At 36.9% G+C, this 18,734-nt stretch overlaps 2 protein-coding genes across 3 annotated transcripts; both read left to right on the top strand.

Moving 5' to 3' along the window:
• Positions 1-2,415: 2,415 nt before the first annotated feature.
• Positions 2,416-10,175, top strand: LOC126712291 (phosphatidylinositol/phosphatidylcholine transfer protein SFH8-like). 2 transcript variants are annotated; one of them, XM_050411563.1, is made up of 14 exons: positions 2,416-2,717; positions 3,216-3,507; positions 4,333-4,432; positions 4,561-4,827; positions 4,931-5,008; positions 5,119-5,220; positions 5,334-5,383; positions 5,500-5,599; positions 5,728-5,826; positions 5,913-6,026; positions 7,320-7,452; positions 8,571-8,974; positions 9,610-9,684; positions 9,785-10,175. In XM_050411563.1, exons 1-14 carry the CDS (start codon positions 2,684-2,686, stop codon positions 9,806-9,808), a joined length of 1,872 nt encoding a protein of 623 aa, XP_050267520.1. In that variant the 5' UTR covers positions 2,416-2,683; the 3' UTR covers positions 9,809-10,175. The 2 variants fall into 2 exon arrangements, with proteins under 2 accessions (XP_050267520.1, XP_050267521.1); XM_050411564.1 differs by lacking the exon at positions 5,728-5,826.
• A 2,784-nt stretch (positions 10,176-12,959) lies between these two features.
• Positions 12,960-18,542, top strand: LOC126694664 (uncharacterized). The gene is made up of 3 exons (XM_050391043.1): positions 12,960-12,966; positions 13,101-14,373; positions 14,438-18,542. The coding sequence occupies exons 1-3, from the start codon at positions 12,960-12,962 to the stop codon at positions 18,540-18,542; spliced, it is 5,385 nt and encodes a 1,794-aa protein (XP_050247000.1).
• The last annotated feature ends 192 nt before the right edge of the window (positions 18,543-18,734 follow it).

The raw sequence follows: 18,734 nt of genomic DNA, 5'->3' as shown, positions 1-18,734 counted from the left end.
TTTTTTATAAAATTATTTTATTTTTTTTTTCTTTAGTGGTAATCTTAAATGAATTAAAAAATTATCTTTTAATTTCTCTTATTTAGTTTATGGTAAGACAAAGTTGTTTTCCAAAAAAAAATTAATGAAAAACAATTTTTAAAAATAAGTCATATTTTTTATGTTGATAAAAAATAATTTTTCTTTTGACTTTTTTTTTTATACTACCAAGCATTAAAAAACATTGAAAACTACCTTTATATAAGATTTTCAATCGAAACAAACAATATTGTACATTCCAATCAACAAAGTATTTTAGAGTAGAATTAATTTGTATCTAAAAAATCTAATTAGACTAGCCCAAATCTTAGGAAACTACTAGTTTTTTTTTTTTAATTTATTGATGACGAAATCATGACTGGATTTGGAGGTTGGTGCAAGAGAAAGGAAAAGATTACCCACTTATTATGTAGTCCACAAACAAATGTAGTAATAAAGCTTTCCATGAATTAACCAAAAATAAACGGATAGAGATAAAGCAATGGTGTGCAATAGATATCTGACACTTTACCTGTCATTAAATGGTCAACTGGTGATATAATTATAATCCATAAATTGGGCATGCCGCAATCTAAATATTCAATTGGCCGTTTTACGTCATTTAAGAAAACTAATGAGTGCAATCGTACATTTTAGCTGACGAGCAAAATGCATTTAACTTGAGAATGGAAGTGACTCTTCTTTTATTTATCTGAGAAATGCTAACGAGTGTTTTAGAGTACTAGTTAATAATCTATTTAAAGAAATTTTTTTATAAGAAATAAAAAAAAAGTAATTAATATTTTGACAATTTTTTTCATTTTCTATAAAAATGGTATCAAAATTTTCTTAAAATGGATTATTAATGAATGTTCTAAGGGCACTCGTTAACATGACCCTTATTATTTTAATTAATTCTCGAAATTTTATTTTTTTAATTACTCAAAAAGTTACACATCTATAATGTCATCATTATCAAAACGTCAAGTGTTTTTGCTGAATTTTATACCACATGTAACTCATGCAAAAATGCATAAATGTATTTAAAATAAAAAATACAATTTTTTATTATAAAAATATAAATAATTAGTTAAATACTTAAAAAAATAACATGTAACACATGCATACGTATAGATACATCTAAAATTAAATAAAATTTTTATCATAAATATAAATAATTAGTCAAATAAATTTTTTTTTAAAAGTAAACATAATTAGTCATATATTAAAATTCTTAATTAAATTTAATACTAATTATGATAATTTTTTTCTAATTTTTAATAAAATAGAACGTGTAGTGATCTTTGTTCTGTGGTGATTTTTATTGAGTATATGTGATTTGTTTTTTTTTTTAATTTAAATTTTATAGTTCATTATTATTAGATTCTTAATAATTTGCACTCATTAACTCATTTGACACAAAAATTAAAAACTTTAAGTGGATACATGGCACAAACTTAAGTAGATAATTATGGTGTGGTCCCCACATAAATTTAGACACATAATCCAAAATTGGATTTTAATTTCAATTTCTAATTGAACTTTTTCTAAACTTTACTTATTAATATATATATATATATATATATATATAACAACAATCATAACAACAAGGTTTAGAAAAGACTAATTGAATATGCTTATCATTTTTTTAAGAGTTAGGACTAGAAGAAAATTATTCAAATTTGAGGAGCTAGAATAAACAATCCCAGTATAGATCCTTGTTTTGATATTCAAAATTTGTTGGCTTCTTATTCTAACTTCTAAGTTTCTTGATGAATTCTTAGGCATGCAAACTTTGCTGTGCACACCTTAGCTAAATGGTCCCTTAATTGTAAAGTCTTTGGTTCTTGTGTTATGTAGTTATCTTTCTTGTTTTGTTGATGTTATCATGAAGAAAGCATGTTGTATTGTGTAATTGTTGTTTAATAAAGTCTTGATTCATTAAATAAAAAAAAATCCCATGAATTATTTAAAAAAAATAAAAAAATATTTTAAAAAATGGTATCATTCTTTCTTGCAACATTGCCAAAAATGATAAACCTAATAGTGCTACCGTGCAATAACACAATAATTAATACACAAGTCCAAAGAGCATCTTTTTTTTTTAATATAATTTATTTATAAAAAAAAAAAGAAAAAGAAAAAGAAAAAGTAAAAAAAGAGAGCAACGATCTTTTCTTTTTTACTAACCACCGACGACAAATTCCCGCCAATGTTACTTAAGCAATCACGCCACGTGATTTGTTGCCACGTGGCACCTCTCCAAAACCCGCCCAGTAAAAACCGGCGCGTATATAGCGTATTACATCTACTCTTTGTAGTAGTTCAAACTTTCACCGTGTGTCAACGTCTCGTTTTCTTCGTCCTAGTATTAACTTACAATTCCATTTCATTAATATTAGCATCTCTCTCTCTCTCTCTCTCTCTGTGTTTCTGTTTCCTTTTCATTACTTCGAACTTCGAATTCAACTACACGCATAAGAATTTTCCCCCAACGAACACCAAAACCTTACTAAACACGTCGTCTCGTATTCTTTTGCTCCGACCAACAACCGATTCAGTTTTGATCAAAACAAACATGCTCTCTGGTTTTTGACTTCGATTTCTTTCTTATATATATATATATATATTTTTTTTTTGATCCGATAAACCTTGTAAATTCAACATGTCGGGTCCACTAGATCGCTTCGCAAGGCCTTGTGAGTATTCATATTCATGTTCATGTTCTTGTTCTTTCATTTGATATCTCTTTTCCTCAAAAATACTTGTTTTGATTTTTTTGATTTGTTCATGTAATTCTTGAATTCTTTTTGATTGTTTGTAATTAACTAGTTTTTGTGGATTCTAGGGTTTTCAATTCATTTTTTTTTTTTTTGTTGAATATTTTTAATTAACTAGTTCTTTTTGTGGCTCAGAATGGTCAATATATTTTGTCTATTTGATAACGTAAATATAGATGTTCTAATCTTTTTAAATTTGATTCCAATTAGAACTTTGTCTAGTTTTTATTCTTGACCATATCTTGATGACATATCAATTTTCAGTCGTCTTATTGATAACCAGGAATCTTTAGTTTACTTATCAAAAAACGAATTCAAAACCTTTGACAATTAGGATTTTGCAATGAATTTCATATTAGTCAGCCTATTATAGGGATTGATTAAAGAATTTATTTATTTTTTTAAATGTTTGTTTAGGCTTTGAGGGGTTTTCTGGGGGCCATGACGAAAGAAAAGAACGGAAATCCGATTTTGAAAACTCTGAGGATGACAAGAGGACTAGAATTGCGAGTCTAAAGAAGAAAGCAATCAATGCATCCAGCAAATTCAGACACTCTCTTAAGAAGAAGAGGAGCCGGAAGAAGAGTGGCGTGTCGATTGAGGATGTTCGGGACGCTGGGGAGCTGCAGGTTGTAGATGCATTTCGACAGGCACTTATCTTGGAGGAATTGCTTCCTCCAAGACACGATGATTACCACATGTTGTTGAGGTGATCTCTCTTTCTATTCTTATATAAATTCTGTTTCTGTACTTGTTTCTGCCTTGAAGTTTTTATAAGGACTGCATTATGGGACTTGTTGGGTTTGCCATTAGAATATGCCCTTGTTTAAGCTTATTGAGAAGCCATTTGTAAAATCCTGCCACTTGATTTGTTACCACAACATAATGGTGGCCTTTTGTGATGCCCCAGATTGTCTAGATTGAATAGAATGTGGGTTGTGTGGGTGTGTACTAAGTTCCACATCAAGCAGGTACTAGTTCAAACTAGGCTATATAAATGATTTCGAGGAGCTCTAATTGCAACTTGACTAGTTTTTTTGAAGAATTGTGCGGTTGTGGTTAGTGTTTTCCTCTATCTTACTCAATTAGGCTGTATTTGCTGGGAATGACATTATCTAGCCGTGGCCTTCATCAGTTCTCTGCCTTCTAGTCAAAGCTCCTGAGTGCCAGCTTTAACTACTATAAATTGGTGTTTAATCATGCCTTGTCCTTTTATCTTCAAATTTCTATATTATCTATTTAAAGACTCTTTCAATAATTTTCTCTGCATGCAGTCACATGTAACTCAATATGTAACCTGAACTACCAGGCATTGGTGTTTGATCATTGCCTGTCTTTTTTTTTTTTTTGAATTTCTATATACTCTGTATATCATATCAAGTTCTTTTTTTTAATTGATGATAGTCTTGTGCATATTGGTGTTTGTACTTTTAACCAATTTATATATATTTGGCCTCTTGAAAGACGAGATATAGCAGGTTCAGCTTATACCATACATCTGTACAGTTTTCATTGTTGGGCTTTATGGTTGCAGATTCTTGAAAGCAAGGAGGTTTGACATTGAGAAAGCAAAGCAAATGTGGGCTAACATGATTCAATGGAGGAAAGACTTTGGTACGGACACAATTTTGGAGGTAAATGATTTTCCTGCATTTTGAGGCAATGTTTTTGAGTTGTGACCCTCTCTTTGGGTTTTGCAGTAAATACTGAAATATTTCTGCTTTGATATGATGTTTTTTGTTATTTGCTTTTTTTCCTTCAGGATTTTGAGTTTACTGAGTTAAATGAAGTTCTACAACACTACCCTCAGGGTTATCACGGTGTGGATAAGGAGGGAAGACCCATATACATTGAGAGATTGGGAAAAATTGATCCTAACAAGCTTATGCAAGTGACTACTTTGGAACGGTATTTGAGATACCATGTGCAGGGTTTTGAACGATGTTTTATAATTAAGTTTCCAGCTTGCTCAATAGCTGCAAAGAGACACATTGATTCAAGTACAACAATATTAGATGCTCAAGGCATTGTATGTTTGTTATTTTATTTTAGTATCTAAAGTTTTCTTGGCACCTTATTTGGTTTTGCATGGTGACATTCCTGTCTTATTTGTATGACTTATTACATTTCAGGGTTTTAAAAACCTAACCAAGACTGCACGAGAACTCATCATGCGGCTGCAGAAGATTGATAATGACAACTATCCTGAAGTATGTCATATTAGTTTTTACTACCCTTAAATTAGCTTCTGATATTAAGGAGATCTGTAGTAATATACATTCATACCTTTTGTTCTAACATGTAAACCACATCTCTGCAGACACTTTACCGGATGTTTATAATTAATGCTGGCCCTGGTTTTAAGCTTCTATGGAATACGGTGAAAACTTTTCTTGATCCCAGAACAACTACAAAGATTCATGTATGTTCAAGGATATGTTAAATTTTTGCCGTTTTATATCCAATGAAGCATTTACTTTTTAAAGTGTTCAGAAATTACCTACAGGATTAACCGATATTGGAATTTTCTCTTAGGTCCTTGGGAACAAGTACCAGAGCAAATTACTTGAAATAATTGATTCAAGGTAATTGGATTTGGCTTTGAGGTTGTGGATATGATGGTTCTGTTTTATTTTATAATTTATATTACACATTTTTTTTCACCATGACTAAAAGTTTATATATAATGGGTCTTGTACAGTGAGTTGCCAGATTTTCTGGGTGGTAGCTGTACCTGTGCAGATCAGGGAGGTTGCATGAGGTCAGATAAAGGGCCATGGCAAGATCCAGACATATTAAAGGTCTGGTGCTTATCTTGATATTGTTGATGTGTTCAGTTATTTAGCTTTTGTTTCACTACTTTTCTTATTTATCTCCTTGGCAACTGTACTTCACATATGGCTCAAACAAAATGATTGTATGTGTGTAGATGGTTCTTAATGGTGAAGCCCTCTGTTCTAGACAAATAGTAACAGTTTCAACCAATGAGGGAGGGGTAGTTGCTAGTGACAAGCCACATTATCCAATGGTTGGTCTGCACTGTGGAAGCTGAGCTTTATGATTACAATCAGAAATCAAGTCTCTAATGTTGTTTTTATCATGTTGTTGATTCAGAGAAGATATAGTGACACGTCTACTGCAGATTCAGGATCTGAAGTAGAAGAAATTACTTCTCCCAAAGCAAATAGGGGTTATTTACAACCAAGGTTGACTCCTGTCCGTGAAGAAGTAAGTTTTTGTAATTGATAATCGTGTTTTATTTAAGAATGATTGGTCTGAGACACATCCTGATTAGCAAATCCAGCTTTACTTGCAAGTTTCTTAAATATGTTAGATGTTCCCAATAAAAAAGGCTTCTAGCCAGTTTGCCTCAGATTGTAAACTTGGTTATCATTCACTTTAGGTGAGAAGAGCCTTACCATCAATACAACAAGGAATTTCCTATGTAGGCCGTTCTTGCATCCTTTTGGACGCACGGATTAATATGCTTCTTTGTAGATATTAACATGGTCATAGATAGATCACAGAAAATACTTTTTTAGATGTCTTTGCCTCTGTAAATAATACCGTTTTAAAAAGCATATGTATCATCCTATTGTTTTGCCAGTTAGATTCTTAGGTAGCATGTTAATCATTTATCGTTGTGCTTTTTTATTTGATTGTACATTGGATAACAAATGGTGCTTTCATTCATATATATATATATATATATATAATTTTAAATTAGAGGGACTTGTGTATATATTTTAAGTTAAAAGAACTTATTTATTGTGAGTTTCAGTTAGCTCAACTGGTAAAATCTTTAATGGTTAAATAAGAGATCTGAGGTTCATTCCCCGCTTATACCAAAAACTGATTGGTGTCTTGATCTAATGATAAAAGCTATCATCAGGAGCGGACGCCATTAGTTGAAACTTGAAACTCTTTCAAAAAAATAAAGAACTTATTTATTTGCACACACTAATATATCTGTGGGTAACAGTAAGGAATACTTTCAAATAAATTGGAGAAATCTATATTGGCAAAGTTACTCATTGTATGACTGATTATTATTTATTTCCTAATTTCCTAATCTACCCGGGTTATGATGTGTTGTGATGACTAAGACTAATACTTGACACACACTTTTATAAGCATTGACATTCTAAAAACTATTAGTACTCATGTATGCTTTGTTAATTGCATTGAATTATTAGTCGATACTGGCCAACTCAAAATTTCTGAGTCTCATGTATGCTTCGTTAATAGCATTGAATTAATAGTAGATACTGGCTAACTCAAAATTTCTGAGTTTAAAAAAATAAAAATAAAAACCAGAGATCTATGATAGCATGATACATGAGTATAGCTTTGGGTGCTTCAGTCCTACTCAAACAAAAGGGGAAAATAAATGAATTGCTAAAGTAAAATTACAAAATCAATGCTTCAGTATTTCATTGACATCTTTACGCGGGAAATTCCTTTAAACATTATTATGAGGTCATCAAACTTCAGAGTTGATATGCTTTGATGTTTATTTAGGCTAGGGTCGCTGGTAAGGGGCGTATTGCTGGTGGCTTCTTGGAGTATGATGAATACGTTCCCATGATTGACAAGGCAGTGGATGTGGGATGTGAGAAACAAGTCTCGCGTGCAGAGCCATATGCTTCCAGAGGTCAGAATCTAATTGCTCCTTCTTGAACCTTTTTTGTATAGCCTGGTCTTCATATGCAGCATGGGGGAGAGGGAGGGGGGGTGTGGAATGGCTCGCCGAAAGGTTTGGAAAATAAGTATATACAGTTTAGTGTGGTAAGAGGCTTTCAAAGAGTGTACTTGTGTAGGATCCAATCCGAATTAAAAATATTTTACAAATTACCTATAAAAAATTACGCCAACCTCCCTTGGGGTTTCACAAAATGCCACTTCTTCCCCCCCCTTCTCCTCCCCCAAAACATTTCAAGAAATGACACTCCCCCCTTGAGATTTAATAAAATACAATAGACAAATCTATCTCTTCTCACATTGTTACTTTCCTTACTTAATATTCTATTTGATGGGAGTATCAACGTGAGAGGGGATAGACTTATCCGTTGAATTTATAAAACCTTTAGGGTGGGAGTGTCATTTCTTGAAACTTTTGTGGAGTGTCATTTCGTAAAACCTCTGGGGAAATTGGTATAATGTACCCTATTTCTTTTTTAAGAGTACAACTATTTTTATGGGGTCCAAAATCAATCACTTTCATTCTGCTAAAGACACCATCCTATCATCATGAAGCTATTATACCAATTACTATATTGATTCATCATTGATATAATTACTATGTCCAACTTATCATTTAGGTGGAAAAGAACAAACTATTTAAGCATTGGCTGTATTGCTCGTCTCTACTTTAAGACTTGTGATGAGATACATCATACAAGTGCTTCAATTCAAGCTCTTTGCTAAATTATCAAAAGTACTTTTTCCATTTTTTTTCTATTTTATATTGTATCAAACTTTGCTTTGAATTTGTATGTTTGATTATGTTTATCATAATTTTTGTGGTGTCATAAATAGTATTATTATACATGAATGCAAAAAAAATAAAAATATATTTGATCATCATAATTTTAGTTTCTTCTCCCCTCCCCACCCCTTCCTCCCAATAAAAGAAGAAGAAAATTATTGGCTTTTGGCACTGTTCATATGCTATCATTATATTTTCTAATCTACGTTATATATTTCATGCTACTAAATAATCTTGGAGAGAAACAAGGAATTCCTGTCATCACCTATTGAATACAATTGCAGGGACACCCTCTCTGCCAAGTATGGAAAAGAGCCCAGAAGGAATTTTCACTCGCTTCTGGGCTGCACTGGTGGTCTTCTTTGTTACCCTCTTTACTCTAGTACATTCCAAGGCATTTCAGGTGACTAAGAGACTTCCTGACACTGTGCCTGATAATTCCTGCAACATTCCTGATTTGACTGTTCAATCAAATCCCAAGGAGGATTACCGCCCCCCTTCACCTGCTCCAGGGTTTACAGAGGCAGAACTCCTCTCATCTGCTTTGAAAAAGTTGGGTGAGCTTGAGGAGAAAGTAGACATGCTACAGGCAAAGCCATTTGAGATGCCTTATGAGAAAGCGGAGTTGTTGAACGCTGCTGTTTGCCGTGTGGATGCATTGGAAGCAGAGTTAATTGCAACAAAAAAGGTGACTACCTTGTTTGATAATTTCAAGCCAACCTAGTGACGGTAGTATTGTGATATGGTGATTTGTGTGGTATACATGTTTTTTTTTTTTTTTTTAAAAAGCTAGCGGCGTATTAAAATCATAATATGGTGACTTGATGTGGAGCTATAACTTCCGTTACTTGTGAGTCTAAATTCTGGCTTGTATGTGAATAAATAGTATGATTTGTTTGTTCATGTTCTTTACTTTGAAAGTCATGCACTGTGCTCCATAGCTCAAAATACTTGCCACTACTCTGAGTCTGTATTTCCAATCCCTAGGGCAATAGATATCTGAATATGAAACTGAATTAGACTAGTTTAGATTAAGTGTTTATTCCTGTAACAATTGTCTATGCTGACAAGTAATTACATGTAGCAGATTGCTACTTGAGTTAAACAGTTAAAGCTTTAGAACTGGCTATCTGCTGACATTTAGACAACATCCTTGGATCTGCTAGCCAATTTTTTACTTGGTCTCATATTTTAAATATTTGGCATCGGCCTATATTAGCAATGAGTACATGTTTAATATGTGTGGTTCATCTTTGTTCTCATTTTGTGCATTTTCAGTTACTGCCTATTTGTTAGTGATCTTATATGCTTCTTCTTGAGCAGGCTTTGCATGAAGCTTTAATGAGGCAGGAAGAACTTCTAGCATACATAGACAGACAGGAAGAAGCCAAGTTAAGGGTAAGTTTTAAGATTTTGTTTCTATCTACACTAGAAATCTTTCTTCACACCTCTTGTAGTCTTGTGCTAACTGATGATTGTGTTCATGTTTGTCGTGCAGAAAAAGAAATTTCTTTGCTGGTGAATAAGAGATTCGTGCAGTGTGGTGGTATGTTGGTACTACTTGATTTGTATGCTTGTATATTCACACAATAGTTTGTCTTCCTGAGTGATGTTTACATAAATAAAGAATTTTGTAATTAAAAATAGCCACTATCACCTTTTGAGCTTTTCTCGCATATGTTCAAGTTATGTTTCTGGTGTGCGTGAGTATGCACATGCACATGCGCGTCAAGCAATCACTTTGATGGATCTAATCCTGAGTTGTGTAACCTTATGTTGAGTGGGGAAGTGAGGAAAAAGAACTGGTCTGTGGCTTTAAATTAAGTAATTATATTGTAGCAGAATATACATATAAGTTATTTGAATGAAGACGTTTCCTTTGTCTTGCTTGTGATGGGGATCAAATCTTTATTTTTCTTTTTATAGTGAAGCATCAGGATTCATGATTTTAATGAACCCTGACATGGGCGCGATTCAGCACAAACCCAGACCAAAAAAATCAACAAGAAATTCAACTCTAAAACAAATTCGGAGGGAGTCAAATGCTTGATAGGGTTGCCTTCCAAAATTCAATATCAACTCAATTTTGCTAAGAGATTTGTAGCTCAACCAGCACTTTCTTGTATTTCCAACGAAAATATCCAAGTTTCAACTCCCCTTCCTTTATTGTAATTATCAAAAAAAAATTAGTTCAATTTGTTTTTAAGAAAAAACTTCGGGAGTTTGGAAGATTAAATTAAATGTACGTTACACCTTTTATGTTTGTTAACTCTAGTTCACTATTGCCAAGAATCTTTTGTCACAATTGGTATTTTAAGGTGTTTCTAACGAAGATTTCTAGAATTAAAAATCTTCATCTCTTATATAATATATATATATATATATATTTGCATCACCATCTCCAATAATTGTATTATTGAATCATAAAAAACAATTTGTTACACCAATCACATCTTCAGTTGTGGAAAAAAAAAATGTCTACGAAGTTATGTCCCAAACATTGCAAAAATGATCAGCTTAAAACAAAATTAGCATTTTAACAAAAAATTGGGCAAAGAGTTGGCTGGTCTTGATCTTGAAGAAAAAGAACATGCAGCTCCCACAGGGAAGTCGTTATTTTAAAATTAAATTGGTTAAATAAATAAAAGCATTCATTAAAAGAAGAACAAGAAGAACAACAACAACAACAACGTAACAATAACAATTAGCATAACATTTCTGTCTAAATGAAATTGATTACATTTCTTGCGTTAACAATCTTCAATTTTCATCATATATCAGAAGAATCCATTTTTGACAAAAAAAAAACACCATTTTCCTTAGCTAAACTAAATGGCCAATCTGTAACCCTCAGTATCATACATCGAACTAAAATCTACGAAAAGAGTGAAAAAAAATATCAAGAAAACAAAAAGGTCCATTTTGCTTGATTGAAAGGAGACTGATCGACACTACGTACTACTCTCTTGAGCTAGCTACACTTCCCTTACTCTTATTGAACAAGAAACTTTACCATTGAGTTCTGCACCTTTTTGCTCCCCAGTTGCTTCTTCCGACTCTCAGGGTCTGTAGGAGCTGGAGCTGCATGTTTTTCTTCTTCAACATCCTCCTGAATTGACCAATTTCCGCTCTTGCTCCCACATTGAGGGCGAACGTGATCTTGTTCCATTATCTATAACGCTTTAATTATGTTGGAACATCTAAGTTGCTTCTTCTGACTCTCAAGCTTGTGGGAGCTGCATGTTCTTCTTCTTCAAAATCATGACCTCCAATAGGAACGTCCTCCTGAATCGACCAATTTTTGCTCTTGCTCCCCCATTGAGGGCGAACGTAATCTTGTTCCCTTTCTGTAATGCTTTAATTCTGTTGGAATGTTTAAGTTGCTTCTTCTGACTCTCAACGTCTGTGGGAACTGCATGTTCTTCTTCTTCAAGATCAAGACCTCCAATAGGAAAGTCCTCTTGAATCGACCAATTTTCGCTCTTGCTCCCCCATTAAGGGCGAACATGATCTTGTTCCCTTATCTGTAACACTTTAATTCTGTTGGAATATCTAAGTTGCTTTTTCTGACTCTCAGTGTCTGTGGGAGTTGCATATTCTTCTTCTTCAAGATCAAGACCTCCAATAGGAACGTTCTCCTGAGTTTGACCAATTTTCGCTCTTGCTCCCCCATTGAGGGTGAACCTGATCTTGTTCCCTTATCTGTAACGCTTTAATTCTATTGGAACGTCTAAGTTGCTTCTTCTGACTTTTAGCGTCTGTGGGAGCTGAGCTGCATATTCTTCTTCTTCAAGATCAAGACCTCCAATAGGAACGTCCTCTTGAGTAAACCAATTTTCGCTCTTGCTCCCCCATTGAGGGCGAACATGATCTTGTTCCCTTATTTGTAACGCTTTAATTCTGTTGGAACGTCTAAGTTGTTTCTTCTGACTCTCAGCGTCTGTGGGAGCTGCAGCATATTCTTCTTCTTCAAGATCAAGACCTCCAATAGGAACGTCCTCCTGAGTAAACCAATTTTCGCTCCTGCTTCCCCCATTGAGGGCGAACATGATCTTGTTCCCTTGTCTGTAACGCTTTAATTCTGTTGGAATGTCTAAGTTGCTTCTTCTAACTCTCAGCATTTGTGGGAGCTGCATGTTCTTCTTCTTCAAGATCAAGACCACCAATTGGAACGCCCCCCTGAATATTCGACTAATTTCTGAATATTTCACGACACAAGTTTCTTAATCTTTCATTCCCGGTTTGATTTCCCAACTTTAGGAGTTCAGGTCCAAGAATTTGGACCCCTTTTGGTTTCCATGTCAAAGTTACAGTTAGTTGTCCGAGAACAATTTCGTATTTGGAAGTCTTCGATATACAATATTGCGCTTCCCTCTGATAAAATACTCTAACACGTTGTCAATGATAGGAGCGTCAGATGAATGAGTAGTCTTTGACACGACATTTTCAGACAGAGTAGTAGTTTTAAACACAAAGCCGTTTATCTTCTTCAAGATTCGGCCAAGAAAACCCTCACCCGCCATTATTTTCTGTTTTGCTTTCTTTTATGGAAGTATACTATCTGTTGTGTGAGTGAAATGATATATATATGGCTTAAAATCCGGCTATATATATATCATTTCACTCACACAACAGATAGTATACTTCCATAAAAGAAAGCAAAACAGAAAATAATGGCGGGTGAGGGTTTTCTTGGCCGAATCTTGAAGAAGATAAACGGCTTTGTGTTTAAAACTACTACTCTGTAGCAAGTGTTTCATCCATCGCTGTTTGGATTAGATTAAATGAGCTTCCCATTGAATATTACAATGCAGAGGCGCTGCAGCTCATTGGGAAAGCTATTGGAAATGTTCTCCGTATAGATACCTTTACGGCGTCGGAAACTAGAGGTCGGTTTGCAAGGCTGTGTGTGCAAGTTGATGTGGAAAAACCTCTAGCTACTGCTATTATGATAGGGAAGCTGGAGCAACAGATTTGTTATGAAGGAATCCAAAAAATGTGCTTTGAGTGTGGCCGTTTAGGTCATAGCAAGGAGCATTGCCCTCATGTTGTCCGGCAAGGACCGTCGTACTCGGAGGCCGGAATGAAGGAGGCGGGTGAGACGTGTTTTAGCTCACGGTTTGCGCATGGTCCTGACGAAGCAAGGCGTGGGGAGGGGACCAGTGGTGTGGTGCGTGACTCTGAGCAAAGTACTGAGCAGGTGGATGTGCGGGAGGAGGTGTACGGGCCTTGGATTGTAGTAGAGCGCAGAAAAAATAGTACAAAACCGTTGAGAAGTAGTGGGACTTTGCCACGGCAAGGGAGTGTGTTAAATACCAGATCATATGAATACGTGGAGAAGGGAGATGCAGTTCGGGCTGCTGGGATTGATGGGTCTAATAGAGAGTCTAAGAGGAAGATATCGCCCAGTTTTGTGGATAAGGCCCGTTTTGCCTCTGTGGTCCAAAACATTAGGCAGGAGGACAAGGCCCACATCCAACAAAGCCCACGTTTGATGTTGAATAGGAAAGCTTCAAGTCAGGATGTAGACCGGTCCAGTGCTTTTCCAAGTTCACAGAGACTTTCATCAGTCAAAGGAAAGAAAGGGGCAGCTCGTAAAAAATCTCAAAATGGTGACCAAGGCAGCGCCGGTAGGGCGCTCTGTCCTAACCGATCCGGTTTCAAGCAAGCTCAGGGTTGCGCCGTTTTGGTTGGAGTTGAGGGGCAAAGCGGAAAGGGTGATGAGCAGTTCAGTTTCGGTGGTGTGGGTGGCGGTGATGGTGTCTGTTTCACTGCCGGTGCGGGATCGTCGAGGGGTGACTCCGGAGAGCTGGGTTTTTGTCCTGGCCAAGTTCCGAGCAAGGCTGATGAGTTTATTGGGGCTTCTTCAGTTTTCACTACTCAAGGAGATGTGGTGGATGAGCAGATCGGTATGGGAGCTAGTGTTGAGCTTAGGGAGCTGCCTTCAAGCGGAGACTCCGATTCTAATGGAGATATTCAAGCGGTTGGGAGAGGTTTGGTTTCAGATATCTCTAGCCAATGTGCTATGGAAGATTGTGAGGCGGAGGGGATGGAGTTTGAAGCTAGAGGCGGGGTTGAGAAGTCTCAGTTTTAAAATTGCCCCTTTCTTTGTAAATAATTTTATTATGAATGTTATCATTTGGAATTGTAGAGGTGCTCTTAAGCCCTCTTTTAGGAAGCGTGTTACTGATTTGGTGCAGAAATTCAACCCATCAATTTTGGTTGTTATGGAAACACGTATAGGGGGTGATAGAGCTAGGGAGATCACGAATTTGTTGCCGTTTGATGGAGCTTTCCATGTTGACTCCATTGGCTATGCAGGGGGTCTTTGGGTTCTGTGGAATGCTGACAGAGTTGATTTAGCCTTACTCGCAAGTACTGAGCAGGAGGTTCATGCGGAGGTAAAGGTACGTTTCACAAACACTAGCTGGTTATTATCTGCTGTGTATGCTAGTCCTAGGAATGATGAAAGACAAATTTTGTGGAATAATCTGATGAATGTGGCTGATTTACATAATATGCCTTGGGTTATAGCTGGTGATTTTAATGAACCTCTCCTTAGTGAGGATAAATTTGGGGGTAGGGGGGTGAGTGTAAATAGGTCCCTTTTGTTCAAGGAGTGTTTGGATAAATGTAATATGATGGATATTGGTTTCGCGGGTCCCCGTTTCACTTGGACAAATAGGAGGAGGGTTCAAGCTTTGATCCAAGAGAGAATTGACAGATTTTTTGTTAACCCGAACTGGTGTGTTTTGTACCCTGATGCAAAAATAACTCATCTGACTCGGTGTCACTCGGACCATTGTCCTGTGCTCCTGGAGTTGCAGCCGAGAACCCAAAATGGGAGGAGTAGGCTTTTTCGGTTCCAAACTGGCTGGATGTTGGATCCTTCCTTTTTTCCTTTAGTGCATCAGGCATGGGAAAGGAATGATGGGCTGGTGAATGCCATTAATTGTTTTACTCGGAAGGCGATGGAGTGGAATAAAAATCAATTTGGGAATATTTTCACTAGGAAAAAGAACTTGATGTCGAGGCTGAATGGTATTCAAAGATCTCTAGCTTTACGCCCATCGGAGTTTTTGGTTAATTTGGAAGATGAGCTTCTTAGGGAGCTGGACCTTGTGCTGAGACAGGAGGAGGAGTTGTGGGCTTTAAAATCTAGGGTGAATTGGATGATTCAAGGGGACCGTAATACGACCTTTTATCATGTGTCAACTTTGGTTAGGCGTAAGAGGAACCAAATCATGGCTATAAAGAATTCAGTGGGGGAGTGGATTATTGAGGAGGGGGAGATAAAAGACTTCATTAGGTGTGGCTATGATCAGATTTTCGTTTCTTCTCTATCTTCTGTTTCTAGGATGGATCCCGTTGGCTCGCAATGGCAGCCTAGACTCTCGGAGTTGGAGAAGGGAAGTATAAGTGGGGGGCCTTCTGGAGAGGAGGTAAAGGCAGCCCTTTGGTCCTTGAAGCCTTTCAAAGCTCCGGGGCCGGATGGCCTCCATGCGGGGTTCTTCCAAAACTTCTGGCATACCGTGGGCAACTCTGTGATTGAAGAGGTTCAGAAGATTTTTGCTGATAGAAGAGTTCCAGAGGTTTTGAATAGTACCCACATTGCCTTGATTCCAAAAATTCAGGGGCCGGAAACTTTGGGGAATTATAGGCCAATTAGTTTGTGCAATACAGTGTATAAGGTGGTTACTAAGATTATTGTGGCAAGGTTGCGGCCTTACCTAGACAAACTCATCTCTCCTATGCAAACGGCCTTTGTGCCGGGTCGTAAAGGGACTGATAATGTTATTATTGCCCAAGAGGTGCTTCATTCCCTTGGGAAAAAGAAGGGAAAGACCGGATATATGGCTCTTAAGATAGATCTGGAAAAAGCTTATGATAAGTTAGAGTGGAGCTTTATTAGAGATATGCTGATTCGTGTTAATCTTCCTATGGACATCATAGATGTTATTATGAGTTGTGTGTCTACAGTTTCTACTTCTATTTTATTCAATGGAGAAGCTCTTGACCCAATCTTTCCCTCTAGAGGTATAAGACAAGGGGATCCGATTTCTCCGTATCTGTTTATCATCTGTATGGACTTTCTTGGGCAGCTGATTGAAGAGAAGTGTAGTGAGAAGTTATGGCAGCCAGTGAAGGCTTCTCAGAGGGGCCCTAGTTTCTCGCATCTTTTCTTTGCAGATGATCTGATTCTTTTTGCTAAAGCTGATGGGGTTAATTGTTCAACCATTAGAGATGTTTTGGATACTTTTTGTAGTATGTCTGGCCAAACGGTGAGTGAAGCTAAGTCAAGGGTTTATTTTTCTCCAAATGTGGATAGGGATACTAGAGAATCCCTTTGTGATATTTTGGGGTTTGCATCTACGCCATATCTTGGTAAGTACCTTGGGTTTCCTCTAAAGCAGCCGGGCTCCTCCTCGCATGACTATAACTTTATTTTGGATAGAGTGAAGCAAAAATTGTCCGGGTGGAAGGCAAATCTTTTATCTTTGGCGGGCCGTAGAGTTCTCATTCAGTCTTCTCTAGCTGCCATCCCGTCGTACATTATGCAGTGCTCCTATCTTCCGGGAAGGGTTCTGGAAGGATTGGATAGAGTTAATAGGAACTTCCTTTGGGGGTCTACAAACACAGCCAAGAAGATTCATTGGGTTGGTTGGGAGAAGGTGACTAAACCAAAGGAGGAAGGGGGTTTGGGGCTGCAAACAGCCAAAGGTAGGAATGTAGCCCTCTTATCCAAGCTTAACTGGAGATTTCATACGGAGGGTGAGGCTCCGTGGGCAAAGGTTTTGAAGTTGAAGTATTGCAATAACCGGAGGAGAGTAGCGATAAATGCGGACAAACTTCCTTGTTCATCTATTTGGGCTGCTATGAAGAAAGGGATGGACACTTTTAATAAAGGTTGTAGATGGTTGGTGACAAAGAATAGCTCTTTGAATATTTGGCATAACAATTGGACTAATGGGGGTTCCCTTAGAAAATTGATTCAAGGTCCTATCTCCCAAGAAGCCAATCTTTTGGAAATTAAAGATTTTATGCTTGATGTGGGGTGGGATTGGGAGAAACTAACTTTTGAATTACCAGATGAAGTTAAGGGTTTGATTTGTGCAATTCCCATCTCAACTTTAGGTGAAGGCATGGACAAGATGGTTTGGTCCGGATCACCTAATGGGTCTTTTAATGTGAAAAGCGCTTATGGGATGGCAATGGAGTCCGCAAATGTTACTGTTCTTTCTTGCAGCTGGGTTTGGAAGGCAGATGTGTTGCCAAAAATTAAAATGTTTCTTTGGTTGTGTGCCCACAATAGTATCGGTGTTAAAGTTTGCCTTGGAAGGAGAGGAGTGGTTCAAGATGAAGTGTGTCCTGTTTGCTGTAATGGGGAGGAGACTATTTTGCATGCTTTGAGGGATTGCTCCCACTTGAAACATGTGTGGAACCAGCTAGGGGTCACGGCTGCTAATCATGAGTTTTGGCATGAGAATGTGGTGGATTGGTTGTCTCTGAATGTTAGGAAACGTGGCAAAATGCATAATTCCGGTATCCCTTGGGAAATTGTTTTCCCCTTTGCTATTTGGTCCATTTGGAAGAGTAGAAATGATATTGTTTTCAATAGGAAAGGTCGGAGTCCTAACTTGGCTTTAGATATTGTGTATCAAGCTAATGAGTATGTGCATTGTGTGGCTGCCCCTAGATTGCAATCTCGTAGAGTCTTAAGGAGCATTAGGTGGGAGAGACCTGACTTTGGGTGGAGGAAGCTGAACACAGATGGGGCTTGCAGTGAGCCTCACGGCCTGGCTGGTTGTGGGGGAGTGGTTAGGAATGAGGATGGGCAGTGGGTAGCGGGTTTTAGCAAGCGCATTGGGATCACTAGTAGTTTTGCTGCTGAGATGTGGGGGCTGCGTGAGGGGCTTAAACTGTGCTGCAACTTAAACATCCGCAGTCTTGAAGTTGAGATGGATGCCAAGGCCATTGTTGATGTGCTTCAGAATACAGGTTATGTTAATAATGTTATTTCTCCTATTTTAGATGATTGTAGGCATCTAATTTCTCTTTTCCAAAACGTCCGTATTAAGCATTGTTTCCGGCAAGCTAACCAATGTGCGGATGGCTTAGCTAGGATGAGTTTTAGTTTAATTGCTGATTTTCTTATTTTTGATAGTCCGCCTATGGACATTTTAGATGTTTTTGAGGGAGATCTCAGTGGGAGGTCTTTCATCAGGTCTTGTACTGAACCTTGTTTTGGTTTTTAGTTTTGTAATGTTATCGTCTTTCATCAAAAAAAAAAATGATATATATATATATATATATATATATAATATGTAGGAGAAATTATTGTGTAGTAGTCGGGACTACAAGGTCAACATGCTAATCTTGTAGTCCCAACCAATAAGAGACTGCCAGCTCAGCATAATAAGTGATCTGGTAGTTCTAAATGTGAAAAA

This window comes from Quercus robur, chromosome 2 (assembly GCF_932294415.1).
Source record: "Quercus robur chromosome 2, dhQueRobu3.1, whole genome shotgun sequence".
Taxonomy (NCBI): Eukaryota; Viridiplantae; Streptophyta; class Magnoliopsida; order Fagales; family Fagaceae; genus Quercus; species Quercus robur.
Note: the sequence above shows the minus strand (reverse complement) of the source record. Positions and strands in the feature narration are given on the sequence as shown.

Bases quoted from the DNA above. Each gene is read 5' to 3' on its own strand.
- LOC126712291 (XM_050411563.1), top strand. From the start codon at position 2,684: ATGTCGGGTCCACTAGATCGCTTCGCAAGGCCTT. The intron at 5,221-5,333 runs GTATGTTCAAGG...ATTTTCTCTTAG, and splicing joins GAACAACTACAAAGATTCAT to GTCCTTGGGAACAAGTACCA. The intron at 6,027-7,319 runs GTAAGTTTTTGT...ATGTTTATTTAG, and splicing joins TGACTCCTGTCCGTGAAGAA to GCTAGGGTCGCTGGTAAGGG.
- LOC126694664 (XM_050391043.1), top strand. The intron at 14,374-14,437 runs GTTTTAAAATTG...TTGGAATTGTAG, and splicing joins GGCGGGGTTGAGAAGTCTCA to AGGTGCTCTTAAGCCCTCTT.